Source organism: Stegostoma tigrinum, chromosome 22 (genome assembly GCF_030684315.1).
Source record: "Stegostoma tigrinum isolate sSteTig4 chromosome 22, sSteTig4.hap1, whole genome shotgun sequence".
Classification (NCBI taxonomy): Eukaryota; Metazoa; Chordata; class Chondrichthyes; order Orectolobiformes; family Stegostomatidae; genus Stegostoma; species Stegostoma tigrinum.
In genome coordinates, this window is record NC_081375.1 from 35,959,111 (window position 1) to 35,982,616 (window position 23,506).

At 42.6% G+C, this 23,506-nt stretch overlaps 1 protein-coding gene across 4 annotated transcripts; it reads right to left on the bottom strand.

The window, feature by feature from the left end:
* Positions 1 to 6,096: 6,096 nt before the first annotated feature.
* On the bottom strand, positions 6,097 to 22,605 carry rsad1 (radical S-adenosyl methionine domain containing 1). Of its 4 annotated transcripts, XM_048555337.1 has the most exons (9): positions 22,342 to 22,605; positions 19,234 to 19,367; positions 18,076 to 18,280; positions 16,261 to 16,626; positions 14,730 to 14,793; positions 12,832 to 12,979; positions 11,033 to 11,087; positions 7,936 to 8,039; positions 6,097 to 7,106 (listed from the first exon to the last, which is right to left on the bottom strand). In XM_048555337.1, exons 1-9 carry the CDS (start codon positions 22,519 to 22,521, stop codon positions 6,968 to 6,970), a joined length of 1,395 nt encoding a protein of 464 aa, XP_048411294.1. In that variant the 5' UTR covers positions 22,522 to 22,605; the 3' UTR covers positions 6,097 to 6,967. The 4 variants fall into 4 exon arrangements, with proteins under 4 accessions (XP_048411294.1, XP_048411297.1, XP_048411295.1 ...); XM_048555340.1 differs by lacking the exon at positions 6,097 to 7,106 and having other exon boundaries at positions 16,247 to 16,626; XM_048555338.2 differs by lacking the exon at positions 6,097 to 7,106 and having other exon boundaries at positions 7,961 to 8,073.
* Positions 22,606 to 23,506: the final 901 nt, after the last annotated feature.

Sequence of the window (23,506 nt, forward strand, 5' to 3'; positions counted from 1 at the left end):
GCTGGTCAGAATTGACAGAGGAGCCTTGCAGGGAAGACAGTGGAACAACAAAGGCAGGAGTTTCTAGGAGTAACTCTGGAGGCACAGCAAAAATTCACCCCTTGGAAAAAGAAGCATGGTACAGGGAGGATGAGGCAACCGTGGCAGACTAGGGAAGTCAGGGATAACCAAAATGCAAAAGAGAAATTATATAATGTGGTGAAGGGCAGTGTGAAACCAGAGGATTAGGATGCCTACAAAGATCAACAGAGGGCAACAAAAAGAAATATGGTGGGAGAAGATTATATATGAGGTTAAGCTAGCCAGTAATATAAAAGGAGGAATGTAAGAGTTTCTTTAGATATATGGAGGGCAAAAGAGAGGCAAAGGTAGACATTTGACTGCAGAAGATGATGTTTTAGAAATAGTAGTGGGGAACAAGGAAATGGCTGACGAACTGAATAATTATTTTGCATCAGTCTTCACAGTAGAATTAAGAATAATATCCCAAAAATTCAATAGAGTTGGGGGCAGAGTTGAGTACAGCGACCAACACAATGGAAAAGGTGCTAGAAAAACTGAATGGCCTGAAGGTGGATAAGTGACCAGGACCAAAACCAGATGGGCACACCCCAGAATTCTTAAGGAGATAGCTGAAGAGACGGTGAAGACATTAGTGGTCATCTTTCTGGAATTGTTAGAGTCAGACAGTGTCCCAGGAGACTGAAAAGTTACTAACGAGACACCCCTGTTTAAAAAAGGAGCAAGGCAAAAGACAAAATTACAGGCCGATTTGCCTAACCTCAGTTGTGGGTTGGATTCTGGAGTCCATTGTGAAAAATGAGATTTCTGAATAGTTGGAAGTGCATGGTAAAAATAGGATAAAGTCAGCATGGTTTCCTCAAGGGGAGGTCATGCCTGACAGATCTGTTGGAATTCTTTGAGGAGGTAACGAGCAGGTTGGACCAAGGAGAGCCAATGGATGTTATGTACCTGGACTTCAAGAAGGCCCTTGCAAGGTGCTGCACAGGAGGCTGCCGAGTAAGATAAGAGCCCACAGTGTTAGAGGCAAGATGCTAGCATGGATAGAAGATTGGCTCCCTGGCAGAAAGCAGACAGTGGGGTTAAAGGGTCTTGTGGGACCACAACTTTTCACTTATATATAAATGATCTAGACGAAGGAACCCAAGGTATTCTGCACGCTTATCCAGACAAAGATAGGTGGATGGACAGGTAGTATCAAGTTGGCGGGAAGGCTGAAGAGGGATTTGGACAGGTTAGGGGAGTGGACAAAGAAGTGGCAGATGGAGAATAATGTGGGAAAGTGTGAGGTCATGCACTTCAGTAAGAAGAATAGAAACATGGACTATTTTCTGAACATAGAGAAAATTCAGAAGTCTGAAGTGCAAAGAGACTTTGGACTTCTAGTCCAGGATTCTCTTAAGGTAAACTTGTAGATTGTGTCAGTCGTCAGGAAGGCAAGTGCAACTTTGGCATTGATTTTGAGAGGACTTGAATATAAGAGTAGGGATGTACTTCTCAGACTCTAAGATGCTGGTCAGGCCACATTTGGAGTATTGTGCATGGTTTTAGGCATATCTCAGGAAGAATTTACTGACTCTGGAACAGGTTCAGAGGAGGGTCATGAGAATGGAAAGCTTAATAACTGGGGAATGTTTGAGGACCCTGGTTCTATACTCGAAGGAGTTTAGGAGGATGAGGGAGGGATCTAATTGAAAGTAAGAAGTAAGTGCAGCAAGTAGGACAGACACCAACAATAAAAGTCTTTGTAAGAATTGCAGGGCAAAGATGTCTCACAAGTGCCCAGCTGTTAAAAGCACGTGTTGTCTGCAACACAGTAGGTAACTTTCATAAAATGTCAAAAAGTAGGACACAGTCAAAGAAAATTAATGAGTAAAATAATTATCCACAAAGAGGTTAATGAGATGGGATCGTCTATAATAGGAAAAAAACCTAATGTGTTGTCAGAGAAATAGGCAATCCAGAACTAACATTTTGGCAACAGGATACTTATGTCAATGGCCATCTGATAAATTGGTGTGATGCTGGCATTAGTGTAATTATATTATCAGACTTTGAGCCATGATTGAAAAACAATCTTTGATAACAACAAGGAACTTCAAGAGATGTAGCACTTATGTTTCAAGGCATGCTAAAGAAAATGCACTGAACTAAGGGGTCCCAAATATTAGAAACCCTGTACAAATGTCATAAAAAAGAATTCTCATTCCTGGGTATGAATGTGTGTCATGTCCTGAATCATCAAATTAAATTGATCTTGGAATAACAAATTAGGGAGCAATCAGTTAAGGGACAGTAAAACATTGAACAATGGGTCAAGGGACATGGAGTAGTTGATTTCATAGAGCTCCTTAGACTCATGGCCAAAACCTAATCAGTTGAGATTAGCTACATAAGCATAAGAAATGTGTTTAAATTTGTCAGCAAAATAGAAACTTGCAATAATATTGGTTTGGCAACAATGCTTTCCACTGTTGTCAACATTGAAGTTTAAACTATAGGATCAGAAAATTTATGAAGAATCACAAACAATGTGATCACCAATAAATGGTTCACTTGAGACTAATTGATTAATCCACAGCTGATGTAACTTGGAGTTCAACAGAGCTTAGTGAACAAATCGCTGCAACTGATTCAAGTCTGGCCTCAGATACTGAGGTGACTTGGAAGAGAGAGGGTCGAGTAAAGAAGTTCATTTTCGCATCTTGCCGGGAAGAATCTTCAGTAACAATGACAGATTTTGTAAAAAGTAATCCTCAACAGAACTGAGAAAAAAGAACACATTGATTTCACCAATAATGTATGGTGAAGGTGACTGGTTACCGATGAAGGGAAACGTTTACATATTTCAGCACAGACCTTCCAGCCGCTTGAAAATAAAAATCTGCTGACAGACTCAAGATGTGCCTGCAAATTCATGGAAATCACCAATGAGAAAGGACAGCCAATGTTCAATTTGGGTACTAAAAAAAAACTGGCTGTTTCAACAAACCAGCCAGCCTTATGTAAAGGAAATGCATGGAATTAAAGATCTTCATGTTTCAGATATTGCACCGACAGGGTAGGAGTCCAAAAGTCTTCAGCATAGAAACCTACCAACCTACCAAATCCGAAGAGAATGGGAGAACGTGAAACCTCTAGGCCACCTAAATTTGTGATGTCACAGGCCTGGGAGGAGATCAAGGCATTTGTATATATACACAAATATATGTTCAAGGGAGAAAGCATGAAGGGAGCTGGTGTATAGGGGTGTAAGGATCTGAAAGGGACAGTAACAATGTCCTAAACACCATCTACTGTACTAGACTTGTGGACAGAATAGCTTAGGATCTCAAACGGGATAAGACAATGACATCTACGTCGTCCCCAAAGTCTGTAATATTGTTCACAGTGAAATTATAGACTTTTAACTAATTGCTAACGTGTGGTAAACTACACCTTGTTCAATACAAAAACATCAAGTTAGATCAGTAAACCCAGAACTAACCTTTTCTAGTTACCATGTTAGACAAAGTAGGCCCCAGATCCCTACCAGGGAAGCAGAAGGTGACAGCAAACTTACCCCATGGTGTGATACTGATAGGGCCGTAGCCATGAGGTTTACAGCACAGAGAAAAGGTTTTTCAGCCCATCGGTTCACACCAGTCAGAAAACAGGCTGTTATCCATACATCAACTATGTCTCTAGAAGATTTAAAAAGCCATGGTGTTACTCCAAGAGGCATTTCCATTATCTGTACCAGTTTGTGCTAACTTTCTGGTACTGTGCCCTTCATCAAAGAAAGGAAGGCATACATTTTTTCATATTGTTTCATTCTGCCTTTAACTTCTACAGACAAATCATTAGTTTAGTTGGAAATATTATTAATTAATAATCACATCACTGAATGGCTGGAGGTTTGTGGTCAGCCCTCGGTCCTCCATGGTTTCATATTGTTTCCCAGACTCCCTTATCTCCCTTCCTCGGACTTTTCAAAATGGACACTGTATTCAAGAACATTGCTTTCCAAACATTTGCCAGCTCCACCGTGTTAACTGCCAATGAATTAGATACTTGCCTCTCACCTAATGACCTTTGAAATTCCTTATTAACCTCACTACAAGAAATACTAAGGAGTATTGATTTTTACTAATTGTTATAATATCTGATCCAGCAAAGTTATGTGGTCACACCTAATGTTAGAATTATTTAGCTAACATGGTGTGAGCAGTTTCTTATCCTATTTACTGGGCACCTCTTGTCTTTATCCTTGGATGTCTTACAATGGAATGTGGGTTGAATGAACTCAATGTCTGCTAGTTTCTATAACTTTGATTCATTTGCTCCTGTAACGATACGGGGACTGCTTTTACTGTCCGAGACTGGTTTACTCTCAATTTTATTTGAATCTTTTCCTCTAATGCTTTCAGTGATTTATATATATATATATACACACACACACACACGTGGTGAATCTATAACTACTTCAGAATCTACGTCTATGCATATTTGAAGGATCTTAATTGAAACCTATAACTAGTATTGTAACAGATTGAATAAATAATTCAAGAGAGATTCACTAATTAAATGTAGTGTGAAATGTTCTTTTCTATGCCACATGCATAAACAACTGCAGCTGCACATTCTATCTCAGTTCTGTTAGCTTAGGTCTACAAAGCTACTATTGTTTCACTTGTGAAGACTACATTAAGCAATTATTTTCCCAAGGTCTCTAACTCCTGTCAGCTATGTTCTGCATTAGCCATGGACAGCTGTTCACCTTATTGTGCTACTCAAATCATAGACAGCTCTGACGTGGAAGAGAACAGCCTCAGGGGTGGAGCGTGGAATTAGATAATAATCAGTGAAGTTCTCAATATATTTATTGTTCATGTTTAACCTGATGCCATGCAACCACATGCGGTCCACAGTCAATGTTGTGGACCCACACAGCAACACCCTCCAGCCTACGTACCATTGTGCTACTGCTATCATTTGGTGGGACAGGACATACTCCGATTGTGATGTCTATGTCAGACTGTTGCTTGCTTCATCTGTGGGTCAGCTCTCCCAACTCTGGCACAGGTCCCTGATGTGAATAAGGTGAATTTTACAGAGCTAGGTTTTCCATTAAAATAAAAACCGAAAGTACTGCAGATGCTGTAAATCAGGAACAAAAACAGAAGTTGCTGGAAAAGCTCAGCAGGGTCTGGCAGTATCTGTGAAGTAAAGTCAGAGTTAACGTTTTGGGTTCAGTGTCCCTTCCTCAGAATAGTGCTGAGGAAGGGTCACCGGACCGGAAACATTAACTTTTTTTTTCTTCACAGATGCTGCCAGACCTGCTGTGCCTTTCCAGCAACTTCTGTTTTCATTCTAGTTTTCCATTATTGTTTCCAGATGCTAGTGGAATGCTGTATGGTCTGTCCAGTTTCATTCTTTCGTGACTTTGAGCATTGAGCGACTTAATCAGCTATATCAGGCTGAGCCTGTCAGCCCAGATCCAGACAGTGAGGCTATCGGGAACGCTGGTCCGTTTCTCCGTGAAAACGGTTTGAGAGTAGGGCTGAAGGAAACAAAAAATCCCTGAAATGCAGACCAGGGTGAAGCCTGCTAGAAATTCAAGCTGCAGGCATCACAACTCAAATACTATTTTGCACTTCTATTGAAGGAAACCAAACCCTGAGTCACAAAGAACATCAGAACGATGACCCTCCGATTTCCCATCAGGAATTGGAATTTCTTGCATCTTTAACCTTTTGCCCACAGAATGGAATCAAGTTTTATGAATTCACTATCGCCAAACTTCACCTTACTATGGCTCTGGAGTTACTTGTAGGCCAAAGCAGTTAATGACATCAAGTGCACCAGATGAGCTTTTAACAACAATGATTTCATAGTCATCATTTGACCAAATTTTAAGTCTACTTCCTTGACTCCGAAGTATCAGCCTAGATTACTAGGCCTCAGACGTTACCTCTGTGGTAAAGGATACGTGGGGTTAGGAGGGGCAGCCAAGTTTAGACAAAATTACCAAACACTGACATAAGACTGTGAAAGGGTAAACATAAAGAATCATTATATTTATTTGTACTTCCGTAAATTTCAAAAATATGCTATTTATTTGCATATTAATTTAAACTACTGCAACTTTAAAAAGTCCAAAAATGTTGCATCCAAATAGGTTGCTTCAGTTCCACTGACAGAGCCTAGGACTAGCTGAAGAACATTCCTAGGTACTTATCCTCTACCTGTTTGGAATGTTTAACTTGATGTACCACAACATTCCCCAACACCACCTGAGCCGTCTGTCACTGAAGACTTGAACCAGCCCCGAGACAGGATTATTCCAATTCTCATCCGGTGAGGCATCCAACTGTCCTCCCCCAGACCAATTACATGCCACATTACAGTGCTTACACGAGAGAGTAAGTTTAAAGTTACCCACACATTTCATACAAGACTCCTGAACCTAGGGATTTACATGTAGCTGGGTTCGAACTAATCTCCCAAACGTGCAGGACAGCACCAAGGCCCTTTTTAGCAAGTAACTCCTCATCCCATGTCAATTGTATAGGAAACCAATTAAAAATTCACACCCAATTTCAAAATCTCCAGCTTCTTAATCCTGTCCATTTCTGCTCTCTAACTCCCTGCACACCCTGCCCTCTCCAATCAGCCTGGCTTGTCCCACAAAACCTTCACTCCACCACAGCTGCCTTCAGCAAAATAGGTTCCAAGCTCTGGAACTCCATACTCACAAATCTCTTTGGTACTGTAACCTGCTCTCCTCGTTCTCAGTAGGCTTGGAACTACATCTTTGATCGTGTTTTTGGCTATCTGCCCTAAATACCTCTGACTTGATGTCTGTTTTCCTTCACACTTCCTGAAACTTTCCCATGAAGTCCCTCAAGACACTTTTCTATGTTACATATTTTTCTGTCTCTGTATGAGCTGCTGTTGTTGTTGATCACAGAGCCTGAGGAACAGAACCAATCGAAGGCAGGGAGGGAGTGACCAACTTCTGGTAGGAGATTTGTAGTTGGAGAAGGAGAGTGGGCAGCAGCGTGTCAAGTAATGCTAGCCCTTCCCAAGAACACCGCAGCCCTCTGGAGAGAAACAAGAAAAGAAATCAAGCTTGTAATTGGCAATAAAGGTGTACATTTGTCCTGCCTCAAGTTAATTCAATTCTAAATTACATTGCTCACACCTGTGAAGCTTCTCACACATTTTATGTAGGACCTATTAGCCAGCAGTCTTCCACTACAGGAGCTATAGCTAAATTTGTTAACTTCTGGTTCACTGGGAGCATTCCAGAGACCTGTAACGTGAAAATCATAACCAGTACATTCACTATTCCCAAAACTATCCTTTTCAGATGTAAGCCGTCAGATATTTGACAATTATCAGATTTCAGTCTCTAAGCTGTTGCAATAATTTTGACTTGCATATATTATTTACCTTAGACTTCTCACTTAAATTAACTCCTCAGTTATGCTCTATTTCTGGTATGTAACTTGCTTTGTTACAAAGGCAGGCACAACATTTTGTTCAATGTATTTGCCATTTCCTCAAATCCTATGATAATCTCACGTCTTGGCTGCTAAAAGAGCCGATGTTTACTTTAGCTACTCTCCACCTTTTTATATACCTGTAAAAACTCTTACAATTTGTTTTCATTTCACGACTCATTTTCCTAGCAATATCAGTTGTGGGATACAGGAGGGTTAATAGGGTTTGGCAATGTTTAGCTTCATTGTTGAACTGCTTATTAATATTCATCATTCTCTCTTCATCCTCCTGAATTGAGAATGGCCATTTGCGGGACAGTATTGGAGGGCTAGGACTGTCCATTGGACTGTACCAGACGGAATAGGGAATAGAACAAATTCCACAGAAAAAGAATCAAGATTAGCAAAGCCACCAGTAATGATTTACCTGTCATCCAGAACAAGCAGCTGCTCCCTTAGATACTGCTTCACTTCTGGCAAATTCCCCACTGCCTCCTGTAGACTCAAACCAGGTGAACACTGCAACCAAAGCTGGCAAACAGAAGCTTTCCAAAATGAGTCACGACTGGAGAGAGAGCAGCATGTTGATATCAAATAAAACACTTGCAGTCAATCCCAGCTTCTCTCCCATCACCCTCACTGACTCCCATCGGTCTTCACAGCTCTCATCTCCACCCTCTCCCAAAACAATTTTGATCTCTAGAGCACCTTTAACAGAGCAAAACATTGAAAGGCTCCTTACTAACATTCTCCATCAAAATGTCGCACCCGTCTACCTGAGGAGACATCAGGAAAAGGTGATTCAAAGCTTAGCCAAAGGAGCTGGTTATGGAGTGCTTTACATGAGGTGAGAGAAGCAGCAAGTTTAAGCAAGGAACTCTGGAGCTTGGGGCTAAGGCAACCAAAGGCAGACTGATGGAAACCAGGGACGAAGCGCACAAGTCAGAGGAAATTACAAAAATAGTGATGGGCAAGTCCACGAAGGGATTTGAAAACAAAGATGAAAATTTTTACGATTCGACATGTTGTCAGGCCAAAGAAAGGTATGGCTCAGTGCATCCCAATATCTTTTAACCTCAAATACCCATATTCCTCAATCCCACTCCTCATGCTTCCCTACACTGCCCTCAACCCACATATCCAATTCTTTCCAAATTCTCCATCAATATGGAACGGACTTTGCACGACACAGAGAGCTGTGCTACTGTCGCAAACCAGAGTTTGTGTAGGAATAAATTAAACTGGCTTTCTTAGACAAATATGCAGGATGGGGGTATTCTCTAGTTCAAGCCAGCTGGCATGACCCTTCCCGCCTTCTGGCAGCATGGGACATCAAGTTGTAACCTGGTAACGCGCTTGCCAGATTCAGAAAGTCATGTACTCAAACCTCATTCCAGCGCTCAATCTAGACTGACCCTCCACGTGCTATACTGAGGGAGCCTTGCACTGTCACATGTTCCATCTTACGGAAGAGGTGTTGAACTGAGGTCCCATTTCCCCACTCAAATGTACCGACGTGATACAAATTTGAAGAATGGCACATGAGTTCTCACATACATCAAGACAAACTCATAAAGAATGAAGCAGTCCATTCTGGGGCAAATATGCCAAGCCTACTAGTTCAAAATAAACAAAGGTGGCTTTGTTAGCACAGGATGGAAAATAGCCACAATCCTAAGAATGCAATATGTTTGGAGGTAGCCATTGCCAAGAGACCAACAGGGCATCCAAAACTCCAATTCCAGGATACCATAAAAAGTGACATGAAAGGCCAAAAAAAAAATCAATAAATATAAAATGGGGAAACTCAGTTTGTCACCTCAATGTTATGTGGTGTCACAGGCCTCAAAACTGGGGCCAGACCCAAAAACCAGGGGCCAACAGTGAGCACCCACTACGCTGCTAATTTGTGACAGACCTTGTTTTCCAGCTTTGTTCAACTATTGAAGTAAGTCCAAGTGATCTCATCTGACCTCACCAAGGTTCTGATCTTGTATTCCCATCATCTCTTGCAGATGGAAGGATGGGAATCCTGACCAATATTTATTGTTCAACCAAAATCACTGGAAACAGATTCTCCAGTCATTAGTCTCATTGCAATTTGAGACTCTTGCTGTGTAAATTGGCTGCAGTGTTTCCGATATTACAATAGTGATTACTCCTCAAAAGTACACCATTATTTGCTAAGCATTTAGGAGATCCTGAGACTGCAGGAATAAAAATAATGGAAGTCTTTAGTTTAGAAAGGAAGTAAGTGCTAGGGACATGGATTACCAGCTTAAACTGTCTAAATGGTACATTGCTTTCCCAGTATTAAAATGGAGGACAACTATAAAAACAAAGCATTGTATGGCAGCCCCCCAGCATGGCAGTCTTCCTGCAGTACATGGCGGTCTCTTGGCATTGCATGATCTTGAGGCAATACCAAAGTGATCTCCCAGCATCATACACCTTGAGATGAAGCCCAACATGGTCTGGAGCCAAGGCCTGGTGTGGACTGGAGATTCAGTGCCTGATAGATGATCTAGGTCAGAAGACCATTGTTCTGAACTTTTATTTCTGAAATGCTGGACTTCTTATTTCTGTATTTTCTAAGATCTTGTAACTCAAGGAGTTGTACCTGGAGACCTTTGTACCTAAGATGGCACTGTAAATGGCGATGTATAAACTTTCCACTGTACTCACGTGAGTACGAGACAATAAAGCCAATTCAATTCAAAACGAAGCATGCAAGTCCTTCATTGAAAAAAGAACTATTGTTTAGGTGTCAGCTGAAGGACTGCACCCAACTCTGGGAGCACTGAGCTTTGGCAAACATGTGAAAGCATTCGAACAGCTGCAGTAAAGGTTTGGTTCCAGGGATGAGAACATTCAGTTGCATGGAAATGGTAAAACAGCGACTGTTCTCCTTGGAGTACAGAGGGAAAGGGGAGGGGTGATGTATCCATATGGTTCAAAATAGGAGGGGTTTTAGTAGCTGGAGAGAATCTGTTTCCATTAGCAGAAGGCCCATTAATTCAAAAACAAAAATTTGAAGTCTCGGCAAAAGTATCAGAGGAAAGGAAAGTTTTCTTCTTTGCAGTGATGTATGATCTGGAAAGGAGGTTTGAAAGGATGATGGAAGCTAATTCAATGCTAATTTGAAAACTGAATATACTTGAAAATGAAAGGTTACAAGGTAATAAAAAATAGCATGCAGCAAGACTAACAAAATAGCTACCAAATAACCCAACGAAGCATTTAGAACAGACTAGACTCTGTTTGTAGTGTGAGAAACTACGATTGTGCAAATGTAAGCACAAGCATGTCCACTGTGTAAGCATACACAAACATTGGCATTATCATTGCACTCGGGCTATAAACCAGTCATCTCACATCGGCTGAAGGAACAAAATCCAGTCAGCATCTATCCGAACTGTTGCTGTGTACATTGATTAAACTTAAGAATTTTACCCATTTGCTATTGAAAGTTACAGCAATCAGGATCAACAGATTTAAAGAATTCCCATTCTCAATTAAATTACCTGGTGCGTAATTCCATCATTCATTCGGAGTCCCAAAATTAGCATTTCCTCCAGTCTACAAAAAGAACACAGATAAACAGCCGGAGTTCAATTATTTTGCTTGCTAAATTGAAAGATTTTCATGCTGGGAACATAATACTTTCCACATCAGGCAGCTAATATGGCCGATCACTCCCAGTCAGTTTGGGCACAAGCTCAGTACAGCCCCTTTGCCACTGTATCCATCAAACACTTCTTGGGCATATACAGCACAGGCCTGATAGTGTAACACTTTCTGTAGCCTGTTCCAAACTCTCAAGGGGTAGGTACAGTCAATTATTTCTCTGAAAGGTACTTAAATTATATGCTTGGAACTGTTTAAGGGTATTTGAGAAGCTTGAACCATTCAAAATTCAGAGAGATGCTGGAATTAAGGGGTAATAATCAAGCTGAAAATTCCAAACAAACAGAGGTCAACATTAATGTTGGGTAAAAAGCAAACAGCCAATATACTTGTGGGGGATTGCAATTGAGAGACGTCATCAGCATCTGGCAGAAGGGTGGATGTGTCTATATATCTGGATTTATATATCCACACCTCTTACATACTTTAAATGAAGACCACTATCACTTTAAGCTAAAAAGCTAAGCTAGTACAGCACACAGAGCTGTGTGGCTTGACCTTAGGCTACTTCACCTCAACGTGACTTCACAGAAGTGCTCTTGCAGAGAAGCACTGACACAACAAGCTGAATTGCTTCCTTCTGTGCTGTAACCATTTTACTAATTTTCTATTGGATATCTTATATCGACGGCCTTCCGTTTTTTTTTCTACCCCACAAGTGGAAACAAACATTCTTCTTGCATCCACTCTGTCAAAACCTTTCATAATTTAAACAGCTCTACTAAGCCACACCCGAACTTTACATTTTTCAAAACAGCCCCAGATTATCATTCTTTTCCTGATATATCCCCATCCATTTCTGATATCAGAGTTCATTCTTTTTCTTATCCTAGGATGTGTTACTGAAAGCCTTGCCTATATACCAGGGATCGGAGTTATCCTCGTTCATCCAGAAATAATGGAAATGAATGACTCAGATCCTGTCTTCGACTGGACACACATTTCTACTTCCCAGTGGGTATCACTGGATATGGAAAAGGGTCAAGAAGTGACACCTAATGCAGCATCCCAACTGAAATAATTGAACTGGGAAGAACTTATGAACCTTGTGGCCTGTGCGGTTCAGTAACTTTCTGAGCCATCAGACAGACATTTACGTCTGAAGTGTTTAAACTTGAGACAATTGTGTTACGTTTAACAACAGTAGCAGAATGTGCACTACCTACAAGATAGACTGCAGAAATTCAAAGATGTTTAGACAGCACCTCTCAAACAACCACTTCCATCTAGAAGGACAAAGGCAGCAGGTACATAGGAACACCAGCACCTGCAAGTTCCCTTCCAAGCCACTCACCATCCTGACTTGCAAATATGTTGCTTTTCCTTCATTGCTGGGTCAATTCCCTACCTAAAGGCATTGTGGATCTACTTGCAGTACATGGACAGCAGCAGTTCAAGAAGCCAACACTGCCACCTTCTCAAGGATAGCAAGGAATGGACAATAAATGCTGGTCAGCTAGAAACACCCACAGCCCACTAAAGACTGAGAAAAAAGCACAGGCAGCTTGAGGAACCTTTATTCAGATGGGGGAATGGAAAGGTGTTGTGCCGCTCTTCCGTGTGACCTCCTGTTCTAAACAATCGATTTAGTTATTTGTAAAACAATTGCTGACCAGTCAATCTAAAACACACTCACATGTCCAACTTGGTCTGCTGCACTCGCTTCCTGGTTCCATGACCAAACCGTCGCACTTCCCGGAGCCAGTCATCAGGTTCCAGGGTTTGTATCCTTGCCTCTCGCAGGGTCTTTCCCTCACCCCAGGGGATAAACCTGCCATGGGCACCTGGCAAGAGATGGATGTGCATTGATATAGCTCCTTTCACACCTCCAAATATCCTGAAGCCCTCTTATCTAATAAAGTACCTTTGAAGTGTAGTCACTTGGAAACAGAATGGTCAGTTTGAACCTACTTGACCTCAACCTACTGGCAGATGCATTTATTCACGACAGTATTGGCAAGAGTGACTACCAGCGTCCTTGGAGTGAAGTTCCACCTTCACGCCGAGGATACCCCTTTATACATGGCACTGGTAATAATGACATTGTAGTACTGTATACATTATTGGTATCCCTATTTAAGGCAGGGCCAAACATATTGGAAGCAGTTCAGATAAGGTTTAACAGACTAACACAGGTAATGGACAGATTGTTTTATGAGGAAAGATTGGAGGCTGGACTTGTATCCATTGGAAGTTCGAGGAAGGGTCACCAGACCCGAAACGTTAACTCTGTTTTCACCTCCACGGATGCTGCCAGACCTGGTGAGCTTTTCCAGCAGCTTTGTATTTGTTCCTTGTATCCATTGGAGTTCAGAGAAACAAGAGGTGACTGAAGCGTATAAAATCTTGAGGTGCCATGACAGGTTGGATGTGGAGAGTATGCTTCCTCTCATGGGAGAATCTAGAAGGAGGAGCCACTGTGTAAAAATAAGGTGTCACCTATTTAAAATATGGGATGAAGTGTGAAGTTTTACAACAAGTGAGCACAGGCATCAGTATCATCCGATGTTTTATCTGATAAACAGCCCTCTGACAGCGCAGCACTGACGTAACAGTATATATTGAGTATGGGCACTCAGGTTTCTACAAACTGAAACAACCAGAATGTTACGTATTGGCAAGGCCTTCAACAATGTTAACACTGAACTCGCATGTTACATACTCCCCAATTCTCATTAAAATGCTGGAGGCCCATGTTGCAGGCTTCACCTATCCTGCACCACACAGGATCCTCATGAGGACACTGTGTTCACTGGGCTCAGTCCCACAAGACACAATGACTAGGGTGAGGAATTGCATGGGAAGGGTGGACAGGGATGTGGCAGTAACAGGTGCTACAAGACTCAATTTCTAAAGCTTGTTGTTGGTGAAGATTAAGGTTCTGCTGTGGGACCACGTCCAAGACAACTCGACTTGGGTTTGTTAAACCCCATCCAATAGCAAGCTACCACAAGGGAATCATTCAGGCAGGCTCAGCTGGACTGCTACTAGAAGCCGAAGTTGGAGGGTTTGAGCTATAGGGAACAGCAGAATAGGCTGGCCTGTTTATCCTGGAGCATCACAGGCTGAGGGGTGACCTTATAAAAGTGTACAAAATCACGACGGGCACAGGTACACCTCGACTATTCAGCCCTTTTTTCCAGGGTGGGCGAGTCCAAAACTACAGGGCACAGGTTTAAGGTGAGAGGGACAAGATTTAAAAGGGACATAAGGAGCAACTTTTCCACGCGATGGTGCTGCCGCCAGAGGTGGAGGCTGCTACAATTACAACGTTTAAAAGGCATCTGGACGGACACATCAATAGGAAGGGTTTAAGAGAGATACCAGCCAAATGCTGCCAAATGGGATTTGATTAATTTACGACGTCTGGTCAGCATGGACTAGTTGTACCAAAGGGTCTGTTTTCATGCTGTAAATCTCCATGACTCTAAAGGGCAAGGACAGATGTGTACTGCCCCAGCCTGGCTCCCCTGCATTACAAATACCCCAAGTGTAACATGTAGTTAACTTACATTGAAGAAGTGAATAACTAACCTGGGCCCACGCCAAGATACTGCCTTCCTCTCCAATAACCCAGGTTATGCTTACACACAGCTCCCTGAGAAATAAGCAAAACATTGGTAAGCAATATAACTGCACAGGGGATTATAGCAGTTCCAGCCTGTAGCTCATAGACTAGGTCATTTGTACAGACACAGAGGGAGCAACGAGATGAGAATTAGAATTGATCAGGAAGCTAGGGAGCAGACACCCATTGTGTGTTAGAATGCCATTATTCTACTGGTAAGAGTATTAATGGATGGAGAGCTAAGGTCAGTACATTTCAGAGTGGTTGCTTCCCCTTGCTGGAAAGTCTATGCTAGAGGGTGTAATCTCAGAATAAAAGGTCACCATTCAAGACAGACATCAGAATGAATTGTTGCTCTCAGAAGGTAGTGAATCTGTGGAAATTATCGTCACAAAGGGCTGTAGACGTTGGGTCATTAAGTGTATTCAAGGCTGAGATAGAAAGATTTTTAAGCAGTGAGGAAATCAAGATATGGGGATACGACAGAAGCATCCAAAACAGAATTATCTTATCAGCCATGATTGCATTGAATGACAGCTGACTCGATGGGCTGAACGGCCTATTTCTGGGCCTACATCATATGACCCGCAGCCATTGCTTAGAGTTCTGTCATTGAATATACCATGTAACTGACCCATCAGTGTTCCGGCATCCACATCCTCTCCCAATCTTTACAGCCAAAACAGGTTAGATACAGGAGTAAAGGCCTCTTTACACCATCTCGTTAATGTACCTCAATACCTTGGCCATTATAAATAATCTGCTAATTGCCCCTAAGCAGGACAGAATTTGAGTACTGCTGAAAAAGGAAGGTTTTTTGTCTTGTATTCATCAGGACAAATGCAAGAATGCCAAATTTCAAAGGGAACAATGCTTTGCACCAAAGAGAAGGGTGCTGATGACTTAGTAAGTGGACTCTGGTTATGGCATTGCCAAGGAGACTGCACCAAAGAACAGCTGTGTCTCAAATCTTTGTCTAAATTCACAAAAGGAAAGTCAATTCTGATTGTTTGAAGTGTTGTGATGGGAAACGAACCGCAAACTGTTGCTCCCAGGATTTTGATTAATTGCGAAGGGCACAATGTCTGGACATATTCTGTTTGCAAATCTGGTGTAAGAATATATTGTAGGCTCTAGGAAGTATAAGAGGGCTACATTGTAAGCCAGCTGAACTGAAATTGGTTGTTATAACAATTCCTCGCACACATGAGATTGTTCCACAAGTGTTTCTGACATTAAACATCACGTCTTCAATATCATGTCCCTTTCTCGGCAATACACAAATCTCCCAATTCCTAGTTTGTAGTTGATGCATTCTATTTGGAAAGCAGCCCAAGTGACATCCCTATTTAATGGGACCAAACAGCAATAATAATTAAACTTCAAATAACCCTATTTGGTAATGCACACAGAATTATATTGTGGACTTGAAAACAGTTCCCAACATATTCAGCACACTGCTTCACCCAGATTCAACTATTACCTGCCACCTCTTACATTTTTAGCAAAGTTTGATACTTCGTATTGAAGGAATCCTGCCTTTTCCAGAATTCTCCTTGCTACTTGGTACATTTCTGCCATTTCTTCTTGCTCAGGCATGCTCAGAACCTTCTCCTGGACCTGCCTGTAAAGAGCTGTTCCCCTCTCCAATGTCAGTTGATAGAGTGACACATGATGATCACACAATGCTACCAATTCCTCCAGCTCTTCTTCCCACGATTCCACACTCTGACCTGGGCGCCCAAATATGATGTCAACAGATGTGTCACCAGGAAACAGTTTCCTGGCCTCCTCCAGGCTCCAAAGGGCTTCTTGAGTCGTGTGGTCTCTTCCCAGAATCCTCAGATCACGGTTACATAGAGCCTACAGTTAAACATGAGAGCAGTGTGCACAATTACTGATCTTCCACCGGCAAGGTCTGACTTCAAAGCTAATCGAAGACTACATTCTGTCCAGTTTGAAATGAGTATGGACCCCCTCACATCCCTCAGTGGAAAACGATCGTACTAAAACAGTAAGGATACCCTCATTAAACTGGTTGGAGCTTTGTTAGAGTGGAGCAGACAAGCAAGTTCAATGAAGACTAATAAAAAAGAGATTCTTTGGCCCCTCACTGATTTCATCTCCCTTGCTCACTATGTTGTAGTTTCTATGTCAATACTACCAGGTTTCTGTTATGAGTACTAGAGCATAGCACAACGCAGCAGGTTATGCTGGCAGTCCATCAACTTTATTGACTATATTCCTTGCACTTGACATGGATTCCAAATCCATCCTACTCAGTCTCACTTTTGCCTATTGTCTGATCCCTTTTCCTGAAGTATTCTGAACTCTAGAGTGTTTGTCTCTTCAACTTTGTAATACACCAGGTTCCTCTTCTCCACCTGGGACCCTCCCTGATAGAATTTGTTAACTTTCCTGCAATGGCATTGCAGCCAGTCCTATTGACCAGTCCCACTTGAAAAAGTTTCCTCTTGTCCCAATATCCCTAAACTTGAAGTTGTCCCTGCCGCAGTACTTCTCCAGCCTTTTGATGCCCTGTTTTATCTACCATTTCCACACTCATTAGTGCAAAAGATGGAGTAATTCTGGGATGACTATGTTTTGAAGTCCTAGATTTTAATTTTCTTCCTAAATTCTTTAAACTCTAGCTGCAGGACTGCAACCTTTTTCCTTCAAAAGGTCATTGTTTCCCATATGGACTACAATTTCTGTACTTTCTCAGTCAAGTCCTTCACTCATTTTCAATGTACAGTTCTCATTATCTAACATTCACTTATCAAATCCCCAAGCCTTTGCTGTCTCTAACTTGATTCATTTTCTCCACAGGGCTCGGATATATTTGAGACCTCACTCCTGCAAAATATCACCATCTTCATGAGTATTCAGCACTGAAAGCTGGTGGAAAATGTCAAACTGTGGGCTTCTGCACGATCTGCCTCTCCTTCCCCTGCTAGATGGTCACCCATTTATTGCCCTTTTGAACTCTGAAAGTGCAGGGTACCACCTTCTGTGTTCCAGGAAATTCTCAGCCGGATTCTGCACTGCCTTCTGTGACAATCTCACGCACCGTGAACTTGACTCTGAGTAATGCAGTCGCTTCTGACATGCATGGTTATCCAGGGGATGCAGCCTGATGTTGTCTAATGGCAAAGGGGCAGCTATCAACTGGTTTCGGCCTGCTATTACAAAACATTCAACTGCGGTAAAGTATAAGGGGACCTGAAGACCTGCAGAGTTGGCACCTTCAGGACAAAGCAAGAGAAAAACACAGGGATCCATCCCCCATCCTGACACACAGTCCAATCTCACCTGCACCCCAAGAGACAGGCGAGTGACCCCAGCCTCCTTGAACTCAGCCAGCCTGGAAGCTGAAGCTGATGTGGGGTTGGCCTCAATGCTGACCTCCACGTTGTGAGGGACACGGGCCACCCGAGCTACTGTTTCCAGCACACTGGCGATGGTGGACGGCTGGGCCAGGCTTGGCGTCCCCCCACCGAAGAATATCGAAGTGATCCTGGAAAGTGAATAATGATGTGAATAATAACCCTACATTTAGGAACTAGGGGGGGTTACAGTCTTTAGCGTACGAGCACTGCACCCCAATGGCCTGCTTTGTTTCTCACACACTGCTCGTTGTCTCACGGGTTCACTCCCTCATTCCCTTGATCCCTCACTGTGTGCCAATGGATTCAGCCGTGAATGCTGATAAGACTATAGGAAGAAGCTCAGCGTCTAGGTCCTCCCCTCACTCACTAACAGGCACTGGATTGTGACTGGCAGTGGAAACTCTTGGTGCCTGTATATTCCACAGTACAGGGGAACTGAGAGTAATTATTTAGCCGTCGAGCTGGCTTGCTGGCTAACATCAGTGTTCTGCTTCTCCACACAGCTGGAGGGGATCTGTCAGTGATGAGTGGGGCAAAGGGTTGACAGTAAGCATGTTACAAAGAAGCAGGACATCTTTCAATACAGAAAGGACCGTATCCTCTGATATGGAGCAACACAGAAGCACACTGTAAAAGATCTACACTGTATCTAACCCTGTGATTGATGGGACAGGGTACAGCGAGGTTTATTCTGTAGTTAATCCTGTGTTGTACCTCCCCTCAATGTTTGCTGGGACTGTGAAGAGTGCAGTACCCTAAGGCAGGAATTATTACCCAACAGCTACGCCCCACCCATTGGTTCAAGATGGCGATTCACCACCATCCTAAGGGTCATGAAGAATGAGCAATAAAATCTGCCGCAGCCAGTAACAAAACAAAAAAACTTCCACATTTAGATTTAATGTTTTGATTCCGAGCCGAGTGTACAACAACTGACTCGAGCTGACCCCATCCCATATTCACTTACTCACACCTAATTATTACTTCCAGATTTCTAAAAGGTGTACCATTGTTCCTTCAGCCTTGATGTGCAGGTCTGTCCCTTGTCTCAGCCCCTAACCCACAGCCCCATTAAACTTACTCCTTCACTTGGCTGACACTGAGCAGGGTTTCTGTCTCTCGTACAAGGCCATCCCTCATGGCATCATGATCAACACTGGGGGAGACGTACTTATTAAAGTTGCAGTATGTACACCTCCTCTCACAGAATGGCCACTGAAAAAGAAAGCACATGTTAATGTAAAACACTTCCCTCCACTTACGTCTATGACCCAGGCTCCTGAGAGATAGAGATGGCAGACACAGCTCATCCTCTCACTCCTCCTTTAGCTTTCCAGGAAACTGATTACTCCTCAGGTGGGTAGATACAGCACTATGCCTGGTACCTTATTCAAACAGACCAGGGAAGTCCTAGCTAACTAGCCACTGTCATTAGTGACTGCAGTGCCCCTGGGTCAGGGAGCAGCAAGTAGGTTATCAAGCAGGAGGCTTACTCCTGATCATCTAGTGCCTCCTGCTGGGACAGCACAGATGTATGGTTTCAGGGTGTACCACGGACACGGGATGTGTGGAAAGAATGATGCTGAGCTTCACGTCAAGGGCTACTCACTAGTGACTAAACAAATGGGAAAACAGACCAAGTAATTATTGGTAGTCAGCCTAACCTTAGGAGTAAAATTATCGGAAACATTTATGAGGGCCAGGTCAAATCTTCATTCACAATAAAAAAAATTATCAAATACAGTCAGCTAGGACTTGTCACGGAAAGTTGTGCCTGACTGACATGATTGTGAAGTAGTAACAAGCAAGGCTAACAAGGACAGTTTGATTTGGATTTCAGTAAGACCTTTGGTAAGGTTCATATAACAGGCTGGATACAAAAAGTAAATTCCCATGGGATCCAAGGAAAAGTGGCAAGCTTGGTTCAAAATGGACTCAGACAGGAAGTAAGGATAGTGGTCAATGGGCATTTGTGTGTCTTGGAAGCTGTTCCCAGTGACAACCTGCGCAGCCTCTGTGCTAACTCCTTTGCTTTCTTATTGTGTACATCAATGGTTTAGACTCCAAACCAGAAAGTGTGATTACGAATTTGCAAATGGCTCAAATAGAGGTAATGGGACTGACAATGAAGAAGGAACCTGTTGCATAAAGATAGGGTTCAATGGATTGATAGGCAGAACAGTGGAAAAAGAAATTCAATCTGATAATGCGTTTGTGGAAGACTAAAAAGGCCAAAGGGAACACATAATAAGTGACAGAATATCGCCAGATATAGAGAAACAGGGGGAACGTGAAGTGCATATATTCGCAAATATTGATAAAACCAGTCATCCTTACCTGGTCTGAACTACATCCAGAACCACAGCAAAATGGTTAACTCCTAACTGCTCTCTGCAGGGGCCTAGCAAGTCAGTCATTCAGTTCAAGGGCAATGAGGGATGGGCAACAAATGCTAGCCTTCCAGCAAACATTTAAGTCACAGGAATTAATGATTAAAAAAAAGGCAAGGGCAGGTCAAAAAACTGGAAATTCCACCGCAAGCAACTCATCCCCTGACTCTCCAAAACATGTCCACCATCTACAAGAATAAGTCAGCAGTGTGATGGAATACTCCCCACTTGTCTGGAGGAGTACAGCTCCAACAACACTCGAGACACTTAATAACATCTGGGTCAAAGCAAACTGGCATATCACCCACAAACTTCAGCATTCACTCCCTTCACACAATAAACAGCGGCATTCGTATGTTCCATCTACAAGATGCAGAAACTCATCATGGCTCCTTCAACAACACTTTCCAAACTCATGACCTCGACTGTCTAGAGGGACAACAGTAGCAGACCCATGGCAACAGCACCACTTTAACTGTTCTTCTGAGTCACTCCCAATCTGAATTGGAACTATATCATTGTTCTTTCACTGTCACTGGGTCAATTTCCTGACAACCCTGTGTACCTATACCACACAGACTGCAGCAATTCAAGCAGTCAGCTCAACACTGCCTTCTCCACGGCAATAAATGCTGGCCTTGCCAGTAACTTCCACATCCTTTGAAAAAAAATTAATAAACTCCATCAATCCCTGCAGTGAGCCAGACAGGTAAAGGTTGTGACCAAGGCAGTATATGTATCATCAAATAGCAACAGCTTCAAAACACAGCATTTGGCCCATCATGTCTGTGCTCGCCTTTTTCAAGTAGCATTACACACAGAATATTTCTGTTAAAGTAATTGAAGAAGCAGGAGGTCATGCTAAGATTGTACAACACACTTGCATCCACTGTGCCTCAGTTGGTAGCACCCTCACCTCAGAATCACAATGTTCTCGTTTCAAGTCCCATTCCAGTTCTTGAGCCTAAAAATCTAGAATGACACTCTAGTGCAGTACTGAGGGAGCACTACACTGTCAGAGGTGCCATCTTTCAGATGACCTGATAAACAAATTATCTGGCTCATCAGGTGGCAGCACAATTCTTAAAAAAGCAAGAGGCTTATCCCTGCTGTGGTTATCCAGCAAACAACATCACATTTAACCACGTCAGAGCCATCTGGGTGCAACATTGATAATGCAGGAAGCACATTTGCTGTGACCATACTCAAAAAAGTACTTCACTGAATTGTGAAGTACTTTGAGATTCCAATGGTATGAAAAGCATTATATAAATGCCAGTCCATCTTGCAGTTACTGTCCTGTGTACAGTTCTGATACCACATTACAGAATGGGTGAGGGTACAAGGAGCTTTATGAAGAGGTCAGCAAGAGTGTAGATTTTTACCTGTGGGCTGGGATCAGATAGATTGGGATTGTGGGTAAAATCAGATAATATGTAATCATAGTGTATAGAACCATGAGGGTCCTAATTAGAAGCAAGGGGTATTTACCTTACAGTGATCCAAAACATTTAAAATGATTGTCAGTGGATTAAAATGTGGGGAGGGTCTGGAACTTACTGATTGAAAAGGTGGGGAAAGCAAACATTGCATTAGCACATTTTGTTTTTTAAAAAAATCACTTGGAATATGCACCAGACGCAACCCACACCATTACAGACCAAGAGCTAGAAAACTGGATAAGGCTGGAGGATAACATTTCGCAGTCGGGTTAGATAGCATGGGTCTCCTTTAGTGCGACACTTTTTTTATATTCTTCAAATGAAGACATGACCCCACACCCCATTGCCATTACTCACATGAACATAGAGTGAAGCTTGATGTAAAGTGGCCTCGTCCAAAAATGCAGGTACCTGCCCCCCAGGTACTCCCCAGCCTGAGGTTTGTCCTAAACTCCTGGCCAGAGGCAGAGACACAAAGCAGTTTATGGCCAGCTGCACAGGCCGTACCAAGCAGCAAGCCGTACTAGAGAACAGCATGCTTGGCCCTTTAAACACAACCACACACTCAAAAACATCACATTCTCCAGCACCCCCTCACTTTCTAACTGCAGCTAAAGAGAACGTAAGCCAACAAGAGGGCAGGCAATGAGCAAACAAAACCAGTCACTCCCTACACCACCACCTACTGCCCCAGAACAGCATAGCAATCTGAACAGAAGCAGATCTGCGAATGCTGGAAATCTGAAGCAAAAGCTGAAAGTTGGTGGTCTGGTAGCATCTGTGGGAAGAAAGCAGAGTTAATGCTTCAAGTCTGGTGACACTTCAGCAGAACTGTTCTGCCAAACGATTTCTGTTTTTGTTAGCTATCTAAACAACCCTTGCTGGAATCATTGTGAAATGATGTATCTGCCATTCCCTTCCATATTCCACTCAGTCTAAGCTCACTCATCAGTTCAAACCCTTCAATAGCCCAGGCTAATCCCACGTTTTGTCGTCACCCCATACTTAGTCATCACCCCATGTTCATGTTCCACTCAGTTTAATTTCATTCTGCTGCTGAATTCAAACATGTAAACTTTAATATGGTACCCATACTATTTATTAATCCACCAAATAACACCATTCTGCCCTTCATTCCCTGTAGTTTTTTGATATCCCACTTCGTCTAACCACATCCTGCTGCTCACCCCCAAACTCCTTTATTAATTCTGTCCACATTCACTCTCCTGCTCACTACATTCATATGAAGGTAGTCTAATGCCATTTGACAGATAAATTTTCAACAATTTTAATATCCAGCCCAGGCAGCCTCAGTCTCGAATGGCTCCCCTTATGGATGCATAGGGCAGGATTGGTAGGCACTGCTACCAATGGGAGCAGAACCGACTAGACACTGTAAATAGTGTCATCTGATGTATCGAACAGACACTGTGGGAAACTGTGTGGTTCTTGAAGCCAATTACAGTTGTAAAGGAGCCCTTTGAGAGCACTTTGTGGAGGAAAAACTGGTTTGGCTCATCTT